Consider the following 10,816-nt stretch of genomic DNA (forward strand, 5'->3'; position numbering starts at 1 on the left):
ATTTTTCTGCAGCGTGGCGACCTTCCCTCGACTCGAGCTCGCTAAATTCTTCGTACTCCGATAAACGCGAACGCAAAATCCACGAATGTCTCGTGGGGTATTTTATCACTGTTTATTCTTTTATTGCCTCCGCTTTTTTCGGGAACCTTTTCGATCGTGGTGAAGGACGTTTTTGACACGGGATACTGTAAACGTAGGAAAAAGGGGCGTCGAGAGATGCGAGACTTTCGATTCGCTCGCGCATATATTTTTGAGTCAAGAGACAATTGGAAATAAATCCGGATTCGTATAACGACGATTTCGACTCCGAAATTTCCATCATTTTGGAAAAAAAACTGACGAACGATTCAAGGCTTTTTGCCGTCTCATCGAAGCCTTCACGGACGACGTTCGTCCAAACTGATTGGCCAAATGATTGATAATTGCCCTTGAGGGGAGTGAAAGTCTAATTGTTTGGTGTGAGAACGATGCGGCACTCGCTCGGCGTGTATTCTCGCGCCCAAAGAGCCCACCCTAGTGAAATCGATAAACGAGACTTGCACTCTATATAGCGGCAGAAGAGAAGCGCGAAGGCGAGGCGATACGCGTCGACTCCGGGACGCGCGAGTAGAGAAGGCAAAACAATCGTGCCGAGAAGAAAGATAAATTATTTTTATTCCTCCTTTAAGTATCTCATAGTAAAAACGCCTCCAGCGTTTTTTATTCCATCCGGCAGTCAAACATTTTTCCACCTCGTTTTTCACCTCCCCTCGATGCATTTATCAACAAGTGCCGCACTCGCGCGACGTGCATCTGAGAAAATGAATTTCACGAGGATATTAGACGGGAATAAAATCACGTGATCGTACAGAGGCTCGTCGAGTCTGCGAACGGCGTTCACCTCTTCACGTGAGTTAGAAAGAATCGAACAAAAAAACGAGGAAAAGATCGTCGTCCTCGGTGTCGTGTTTATCGTGTCTCCTCTCGTCAACGGGGATATGAGTCTTACATCACGCGACCACAATTCCTCACGAAGAGCCTCGATTATCCAAGAAATAGCGATACCATAGGTAATATAGACGATAGAAAAAAAAAACATTGCTTTATACTCAGGAGAAATGAGATTGAAGAATTCACGAATTCATCAAAGTGTATACACTTTAGAGTGAGAAAAAAAATTTTGATTCGATAGCAATTGATGGTTTTTGAAGCGCTTTCTTCTATCGACTGCAATGTCTTCCGAGAGAATAACCTTGTGATGATCGTATATTTCATTGGCACCTCGTAATGCCACGTTTCGTTGTTCCAGAGACTTTTTTTTTCTTAGTGTGTAATAGAAAGCTCGTTTTGTTTGAAAACCCTCAAGATGATTCGTCTTTGAACGAGAGGAAAGTTTCGCGAGCTCGATTTTCTTGGAGTACGCAGTGTTTTTTTCAGAGTTTAATCCGAGGTTTGGAAAAACCAAGTTTTGTAAGCGAATTTTAAGGTGAAAACATCTCAACGTGGATATTTTTAATATTTGAACGGACCTTTTGGATCACGAGCGCAGCTGGGAGAGAAAAGCATTGAGTAACGCGGCAGCACGAAAGCGAACAGCTGATGCCTCGTGAGAATTTCATGTCGGAGATCTGCGATTATGAAAATTTCGGGGGAGATTTGAACAACTACTGATCAGCGGCGAGATGAGAGAATCGCGCGCGGGTGAGTCTCGGAGATAGAGGCGATAAATCCGACGATTTTCAATGCCAAAAAGTTTCGCTAGCGAAAATAAATTTCACCTGTTCCCGGATACAGGGAATTCGTCTGTTTTTTGCGAGAATTTCACTGTGAAATTGCGCTCGTAGGATGGAGGAGAAAATTTAAAAATGATGAAAATCGGTGCTCGCGCGGAGACGGAGAATCTGGCAGATTTCGCTGAGCGAAAAATAGTAATTCTTGGAAAAAGCCCGTGATTAATTATTTCGATTAATCGTTCCGACCGCAATCAACGACGCACGAACTTGCGATAAGAATCTCCACAAAATCAGGCAGGCATCGCGAGATAAATAAAAAAACATTTCATCCGTCAATGCGTGAAGTTTTTTGAGGAAAAAGGCGATTGCGAGGCAGAGGAGAGCGACGACGATTATAAATAACCGGGCCGCGTGTGTTGTACCGCGCTCGTCGAGGATTTAAACATAGGTTTTGGCATCGGGAAACGTCAAACCGCCACGGCGAGGTGGTACGCGTGGTCGATCTAGTCTTTCCAACTTTTAACCACTCTCGTACTCTTTTTCCATACTGAATAACCGTTCTACCAAAAAGAAACGAACGAGATAATGCGAGAATCGTGATAACAAGACTTCGCGACCGATCCCGGGACGCTGGCCAATTAGTTTAACCGTAAAAGCCTCGCAACGAGATCGAATGCTTGACGATAAATGTACCTTAAAAAAATGTATATTAAATCTTGACGATTGCAATTGCGGAATTCGAAAAACAATGTTGAAGTTCGAGTAAAAAAGCAACGAGGTCGAAGCATCGTTTGGAATAAAAGTCAGAGAAAGTGAGGATCGAGATCTTTAATTTGATCGGGGCGCGCGAGGATTTGAGAAACTACCGAATTCCAAACGAATTTTCGTGCAAATTCGAAATAATTATTATCACAAAGGAATATTAATAACGATAATTTTTTATGAGTTTGAAAAAACGACGACGATTTTAATGCCCCTATGTCCAAAGTGCTCCGTAAAAAGTGAACGACAGAAAGCCGTATTAATCAGAAAATAATGAGAAGAGTTTGAATAAAAATATGAGTGTGATCTCGTAATAATAGTAGAGACGAAAAGAGGAATAAAATAAAAAAAAAAACGCCAACGATTGCCAAGGTACGGCCTAGAAAAGCTTAGCAGAATGGGCTTTCTGGCCCAATTGCCTACATCGATGTACAGCTAGTGCGACTGTAACGTCTCGGTTGTTCGCGCAAGGTGGTTTCGTGCGCGAAACATATTCGTATTTATAGAAGCGGAGTGCGAAATCGTGGCGTCACAGGGCGATATCGAGAAGAGAAATAAAAAGGAGGGAAAGAGGCAGGGAAATTGAAAGTCGGTAACCCGAAGCGTGATAAATCGAGGGAATTAAAAATAGAGTGTGAAAGCGAAAAGAAAGTTGAAATAATTGGAAACGAGGAGGACTGAGCATCAGGAGGGGTTGCGAGCGACGTTGGAAATTGGCGATTGAAGTAGAGTGTCGAAGCTTCCAAGTGTGAATTTTTTCATCGCTGATGCGCACCGGTGAATAGTAAAGTGAAAATGCTGAGAAAAAGGCTGCTCGGCGAATAGTAAAAGAAGATCGTAAACTCGAATCGTTTTAAGATCTACTTCCGGTTCTCCAAATCCGTTGGATCGCGAACCATTTCCACGAAAGACTATTTACGAACGTGACCGAGTGATTGTTCTCAAAGAAAATAGCTGCGGGAACGAGGAGAGGAAGAACCTCAACGGGGGGAGAGAGAGACTCGAGCCTCGAGGGGAAAAGAAAAACGATAAGAAAAGTGGAAGAAGCGCGGGTGCAGTGGCCCCATCGAAGAGAGCGCGAGAGCATCAAGGTCGGCCAACATTTCACGATGAAGACCAGCAACAACAGGCAGAGCAACGTAACGAGAGACGCCGAGTTCAACAAGGAGAACTTGTCCCTCGTGCCGGCTAATAATTCTACTTGCTCCGGTTCTCTCGGTACCGAGCAGCGCCGCAGTTCGACGACGCTCCTCCTCGGCTTCCTCAACACGAAGAAGCTCCGGGAAAAAATCGACGATGATAACGAGCAGCCTGAGGAGGAATAGTAAATATTAAGCTCTCAGCTTGCCAACGCGACGATAAATCATTTGATAAATTCAGCTTTAATAACTCTCTCGAGAAAAACCGCAAAACGAAAAACTAATGAAAAGATCCGAAAGAACAAACGGGCCAGTAAACTCTGGACTTGCCAACGAAAGGATAAACATTCGACGATAAATCTCCTGCAATAATATAACACAGAAGACAAAATTTACGAAAAACCAAAACTAGATCGAGTTTTTGTAGTATCGCGAACCCATAGATCGATCATTCGACGATCGACCGTCCAGATTTCTTGCAAAAGCAGACAATAAATAACCGTAAACCTTATTTCATCGCTTGCCGACAAATAAAAATCTCCCCATAAAGCTTTTAATTAACGCTCCACCAATGAATCTGACGACGCTGCCAATATCGTTTCTAGATGCCATCGCAAACGCCTTAACAAACGCTTTCTCCTGGCTTGGACGCTCCATTCGGAATTATTTAGCGAGGTAAACGAACGCTTCCAGAGAAGTGACCGATATCTCCCGGGGTCCCCCTTGCCGGGGACTCATTTTTAGCGATCCCGCAATCTCCCATCACACACGAATATGCGAATGAGGTCTCCTCTGCGCCCGAGACACTGTCTCTTCTCTTGGCCCATCGCCAAATACCCCTCTTTCGTGCTTCCACACTCCTCGCTCCATTGATGCAAGCTTCATCCGTGCGCTTAAACCTTTCCCTCATGAGGCTTCTCTGGGCTTCTCTCTTCATCCAACATCCGCAGGTTCAATGATATTAATAGACTCGATACTCTCTGGCAGTGTGCTTCCGCTGCGAGCGATGCCACTGTTTTTTCCTCCCTTCGCGATTTATCGATATCGCTAGCAAACTCAGATTTCAGTTCATCTCGACCCCTCCCACCATGCTTTGTGGCCCGAATCTCAATTTTCGAATTGATCGCGAGTTCCCCAAAGCATTTCTGCCGACCAACGATCCTCGTGTCCGCGCGCTGCCGCCTTCCGTTGCCTATAACGATCATTTTATCATTTTGCTCAAAAGTTTTGCGACGATGTACACTTGCCAAGACGGCTTTTGAGTTCTAATTTTCCGAGATTTTCTCAAGTACTTAGCTCCCCCAGGGAGACACCTCGGGCGTCCCAGCAATTTTGCAATCGTATAAATAGCGACGTAAACTTCACTAATGTTGCAACGCGAGAGTCGCAAAACAACTGAAGATTCGTACGAATATTTGATCTCTATTTGTCAGCGGGGACTAACCGAAAGTACAGAAATTACAGGAGAGTTACTTCTGACGTAAAAATGAAAGTAATCGCGAGCAGCCGGATCACCAGAGATTCTTTACTGTTTCTTTCAGCGTGATGTCGCCGTCCGCGAGAAACTCGGACGACGCGATGAACGACGCGCTCCTCGAGAAGTTACGATCATGCATTCCGAAAATCCAGGAGAGCGGCGACACGATAAGAAATGTGATGGCCAAACTTCACGCAAGGGTCACATCTTCCGGTGAGTTTTTACAAGACGATTACAAATGTATCTCTCAACGGATCTGGCTAGTGTTCTGTATTTATGAATCTGCAAGCGGAAACGCATGCTAATTTCTGAAGCCAAAAGACTCCTCGTTCCATCCAAAATCCTGTCAAATGAATTCTTATGATTTTTTTTCATTAAATATTCGTGCTTACTTATCCCGAAGTGACCCTGCTTTCTCGAGAAGGGCGAGTAGTTTTACATTGTTGTTTTTGAGGGTTACTTCGGGTCCCGTCCTTCACAGGGTGGCTCGAGCAAGTGGTTTGTCAGGAATCGAAAGTATTTGCAGGCTCCTGGGCAAACGGTTACTTCGAGTGGAGCTTTAGTTTTGAGGGCTGGCGTAGAAATTTTTTGTTTTTTTAATCCAGCGAGGTTTTCATTGGACCACGACGAATGCATCGTCGAATGAACAAGATCTGAACAAAAAATATGAAAAAACAAAGCAAAATGAACAAAAAGAAGAAAAAAAAACGACCTGTTGGATCAACAAATTTCATTTCGTCAATTCCTTTCCCACGACTGCATATCTTCTTGAAAAAAGCACGAAACTCAACCTTGACGGAAGTGTTTACTGCAATTCGACTTAATTTTTTGATTGTTAGAGTTATTTACGTAATAAAATGCGCGCAGAGCTCAGGGCTTCTTTAATAAATTTGATAAAGCTTGATTTGCAATGGCTCGAGGCCAAAACGTCGTTCACTGGTCAAATAAATAATCTTTTAGTCGTCTGCGTAAAATGCATTTTATTCGGTAAACTTATTTGGGCGAAATGTCATTATCGCACGTATTAATCTTGTTCCGCACGAATAAATCTTGCCTCACTTAAAATAAATCAATTTAATTAAATCTCCGACTTAATCGGCGTCCTTACGGGGCTTCGAACGCGCTTAAGGCTATTTCACGAAACAATATTTCCCGGTCCATTAATTATTGCGAGAAAGCAGGTGCTCGAGCTTCTGTCACGCAGGCGCGATGATGCTGGCCACACTCGAAACTCGCTTTTGTCAGTGCAAGCGTCTCTTAGTTTTTGAAAAAGTACACAACCCCGACAGAAATACGAAGACAAAACGCAAATTGCGTAAGATATTTGGAACGCGTTTATGCCAAGTTTATTCGAACTTGTTCTCCTTGTGTCCACCTCGATCTTCTGCTTTCTCATTTGTGTGCTGACAAACAGCACGTTGTTTTTCTCGTTTTATTACTGCAGCAATGTTGCACTTCACAGATCGACGAACTCGGGAAAGGACTCTGGAGAGATTGTGGCGCAAGGAATCCGGCGCCATGGAAATATTCGTTACACTCTTCGAAGTGAGTCGACATAAAAAAACATCAAAAACGCGTCGTTCGTAAAACTAAAACAACTCATTCTTCGGACAATTCACAGGCCTGTCGGGACAACGTTACGAGTTGCAGCATCGCGGCTATTTTGCACGAGTGCATTTCACCGAGGGTACCAAAACTGAAGAGCAAGGGAGCGAAATTACGAAGCTCTCCGAGTAAGACCAAGTTCCAACCTATTTTTCCTCTCTCCTTTCATCGAATCTTCTCGTCCTTTCATCTTTCGTTGTACTCCATATCATTTTGTTCGATCCGCTTGTTTCCACTTTGAGTAAATGAATCGAAATTCATTGTTTCAGACAAGGGCAGTCGCAACGCCATCATGCAATTGATCAATCTCGGTGGGACTCAAGTCCTCATGAAACAGCTGGCAAACTCTCAACACGCTGATAGTATCATGACCGAGGTATTGATTCAGGAAATACTGTGGATTCTTGGACAGGTGAGAATAAAAATTGCTTCATCATTTGGTTAGAGATGGCCGGACAGGAGGCAATTCAATTCTAATACTGAAATGATCGTTTTCGCAGGTCGCTCAGAAGGATCAGAAATTCGCGAGCAGAATAAAGTTGCTCAACGGTATGAAAATATTCCACAGCCTCCTTCGTCAGCACTACAACAACCCCCGAACGCTTCTGCCACTTCTGCTGATCCTCAAGAGTCTCGCGAAAAACAGTGAGGCTCGCAATCATATTTTCTAACAAAATCAATGAGCGCTGACCAAAAAAATACAATAATGACAATTATAGAGCGAATATTTTCTCAGCGTTCGCTCTTCAGGCCCTCGTCAGGGATGGAATTGTTGCAACGATGGAAAAAACCTTCGTCAGTATCGGCTATTCGCCTCACCTCAAGCTGCGAACCCTTCTCGAGTGCTTCAAACATTTCACGACCAGCAGTAAGTTTCTCAACGAAAATCCATTCGAACGAAAGTATGTGAAAACTCAACTGAAACCCTCGAATAGTGTACAATTTCAAATGCTCGATATAACTTTCAACGATTTTTTCAGAACTCTCTTGCATGAAGTTCGTCAAAGTAGGAATGGTCCACTTGCTGATGCGACTGTTCGAGAGATGGGACAGATTCGACGGACAGATGAGACTGAAAATATGCAACTATGCTCTCAATACTCTGCAGCATCTTTGTGCCATAAGTGAGTTCAGCTCAATTCCATTCCCCCCACTTTCCAATCCCCTATTTCCATGCTCTTTATTCCCCCCATATAGAGACTTTCGTAATTTATGTTTCGTCCGTTGGTGAGATAAAGGAAGCGAACAGGTAGCTCCTCGTCTATGGCTATTCAGCCCTATTTATTCAGGGTGTGTCCATTGAGAGGCGCTCATTGTCCTTTTTTATCTTCATCGTAGCCTCTCTTTCTCGCCCTCGCGTCTCCGTCGTCCGGTGAATTATTCATGAACGGCTCATTGTTCGCGTTGCGTGCTCTTCGCTTCTGCGTGGGTCTCCGCGCGCGCGCGATGAGTCGAGCCTCGTAGTCATATTCGACTTGGATCTAATGTCCCCGGTTTTTCGACGACGCCGAAAGAACATCCGGATTACCGGCCGACATTCCGGAGGGATTTTGTAACCCTCGATTACTTTGTCCATCGATATTTCTATCCAATTTCTCGAATTCGAATCGTTCTTCGTTATGGCAGTAGAAAATTATCGACAGACTCACGCTGGCGCATTCTGCAACGGAATTTTGTTGTTCGTTTGTCAACAGAGGCTGGAAGAAAAGCCATAAAAGCGAACAACGGTCTACAGCTGCTGTATCGCTTCTGCACAAACTGTCCGGAGGACAAGGCCTACGATTGTCTTCTCTCCCGAGTATGCGGTATAATAAATCAATGCCTCGAAAAGAAAGAATTACCAGTGGCGGAGATGTCACCTGCCAGGTGAATAAATGCATTTTAAGCAAAGTTCCAATTTCGATGCTAATTTCATGATCCGTTTTTCAATACGTTACCCTCGTTTTATGATCGTCGCGTAATTCGATTCGGCAGATTTATAATTCCGGACGTGAATTCCGTGAGATCGAACAGCGCTGACAGCGGAAGTGACGCCGATAGTCAGGTCAGTTTTAAATGACATTAAATCGTGTTGGTAATCGGGCTCATTCGTAAAAATCTTGGGTTATTTTTATTCCAATCGGTCGATGCAACTCCAGGCAAACAGTATCAATTCCCTGGAGACACTGGGCAGCGATTTCGAGAGCGGGGACGACGAGGACGCTCATGACCGAGGCCGATCGGCTTCGAAGAGGCGCAACGACTCCGTGGACTCTCAATTTTTCATAATAAACGCACAAAGATCGGAGGAGGATTTAGTTCCGTACAACAATTACTTCCGGGAGTTGGGAGATCTGCGGTCTCAATTGCTCATCGTCTACTCGGCGTACGCGGACAAATTGCCGGAACAGTTGAATCCTTCGGAGGAAGAGTCACGAGCGAAAACGCTGAAGCTGATGAAGCCGAGAGAAGCGCGCTCGAGACCAGCTTCCTTTCGCGATAACTCCAGAGAAAACGGAGCCCCGCGAACTCTGAAGATATTCGAGCCGATCATGAGCGAGAATGTGGACAACGAGCGGCTCGCTTATTGCCTCGTTGCTAGCGCCGTCAGGAGCGTCATTCCATTCGCTAAAGTCGCTTATCCCGATCTCGTCGGTGGCGACGCACTCGGAATAATCGAACCGCTCAACAACAAGGACAGAAAAGTTTGCCGCTCGAAATTATTGACTTGCGTCGATCGCGGACTCCACCCCGGCTCCATGATGCACGAGACGATTTTTGATCTCGATTCTCTGACCTCGAACCCCCCGGAGATGGAGAACCAGGAGACGCCGTTCAACCGGACCTGGAAATCCGGAGCTCGTCGTCTGTACAATTGGGACGAGAAACGAGTCGGAACGAACGTTAACGATTCGAAAAAGCTCCAATTTGAATCGAGATTCGAAAGTGGAAACTTACGAAAAGCAATTCAGGTATGAACGATTTTTGGAATATTCTCTCAAAACCGTCGAGGCTAGAGTCAAAATGCATAGAAACTTATTTGTAGAGCAGAAAATTTCCTAAAAAAAATCCCCCAGCAGCGACGTTCCATCTCCAATAGTTTCCCCTCCAAAGCGGCTAGAAAAACGCTGCGTCGTCGTACTGTGCGACGATCCGCACTCCCGACTTTCCGTATCCAAGCGTTTGACCTGTCGTAGGAAAACAAAGATGAAAAATTTTGTGCAGATAGGCCCGAGAGAATACGACCTGATACTGACCCCCGACGTCAACAGTGCGTCGAGTCACCAGTGGTTTTACTTCGAAGTATCGAGCATGGAGTCGAGTGTGCCGTACACATTCAACATCGTTAATTGCGAGAAGGGGAACTCGCAATTCAACTTTGGCATGAAGCCGATATTGTTCAGCGTAATCGAAGCAACGGAAGGTCGAGCGGGTTGGGTGAGAACCGGCGGGGACATATGCTACTACAGAAATTGCTATCGGCGTCCGAGCAAAGGAAGAAATTATCTCACGACTTCGTTCAGCGTCACTTTTCCCCACGCCAATGATGTGTGCTACCTCGCCTACCACTTTCCCTACACTTATACGCAGCTGATGACGCACATTTGGAGATGGTCGAGAAAAAACGAGGATCCGCGGATACTTTTCCGGGTTGAATCACTCTGCGAGACACTCAACTGCAACGAGAGCCCAATTCTCACGATAACTTCGGCGGACAGCAAAATTAATCCGATCAAGGTGAGCCGAAGATACGAAACTTGAAAATTTTCCATTGGAGCTTCTCCGGGAGGACATTCGCAGGAGAATAAAGTCATTTATACCCGAGGACAAATAATTGGCAACTCATCCGTTGATTTGCAGGATCGTAAAATCATTTTTCTCACCTCGAGGGTCCATCCTGGCGAGAGCAACGCCTCTTGGGTGATGCACGGTACGCTCGAGTCTCTACTGAGCAGTTCCACTTATGCCAACAGTTTGAGAGACGACTATGTCTTCAAGATAGTGCCAATGTTGAATATCGAGGGTGTTGTCAACGGATGGTGAGCTTTACAAACTATTTCTCACGCTTCTGTCGATCGGGCGTCGCTTTGCGATTGAGTTTTAAAATAGCTTGAGATTATTAAAGCGCTTGGAATGTTCTA

At 44.9% G+C, this 10,816-nt stretch overlaps 1 protein-coding gene across 4 annotated transcripts in view; it reads left to right on the plus strand.

The window, feature by feature from the left end:
* The first annotated feature begins 682 nt into the window (after positions 1 to 682).
* Positions 683 to 10,816, plus strand: part of LOC122413629 (cytosolic carboxypeptidase 1-like) — a 32,585-nt gene continuing 22,451 nt past the window's right edge. Inside the window, exons 1-13 of one of the 4 annotated variants that reach the window (XM_043424097.1) lie at positions 683 to 1,049; positions 5,155 to 5,303; positions 6,553 to 6,635; positions 6,712 to 6,823; positions 6,965 to 7,107; positions 7,196 to 7,340; positions 7,432 to 7,563; positions 7,676 to 7,819; positions 8,390 to 8,561; positions 8,670 to 8,739; positions 8,834 to 9,646; positions 9,900 to 10,412; positions 10,536 to 10,714. In XM_043424097.1, the coding sequence (XP_043280032.1) occupies positions 5,159 to 5,303; positions 6,553 to 6,635; positions 6,712 to 6,823; positions 6,965 to 7,107; positions 7,196 to 7,340; positions 7,432 to 7,563; positions 7,676 to 7,819; positions 8,390 to 8,561; positions 8,670 to 8,739; positions 8,834 to 9,646; positions 9,900 to 10,412; positions 10,536 to 10,714 (2,651 nt within the window). In that variant the 5' untranslated portion in view covers positions 683 to 1,049; positions 5,155 to 5,158. Of the gene's footprint in view, positions 1,050 to 2,171; positions 4,289 to 5,154; positions 5,304 to 6,552; positions 6,636 to 6,711; positions 6,824 to 6,964; positions 7,108 to 7,195; positions 7,341 to 7,431; positions 7,564 to 7,675; positions 7,820 to 8,389; positions 8,562 to 8,669; positions 8,740 to 8,833; positions 9,647 to 9,899; positions 10,413 to 10,535; positions 10,715 to 10,816 lie in introns of those variants that run through there. The other 3 variants (XM_043424095.1, XM_043424094.1, XM_043424096.1) reach the window with 3 other exon arrangements.

This window comes from Venturia canescens, chromosome 7 (assembly GCF_019457755.1).
Source record: "Venturia canescens isolate UGA chromosome 7, ASM1945775v1, whole genome shotgun sequence".
NCBI classification, from domain to species: domain Eukaryota; kingdom Metazoa; phylum Arthropoda; class Insecta; order Hymenoptera; family Ichneumonidae; genus Venturia; species Venturia canescens.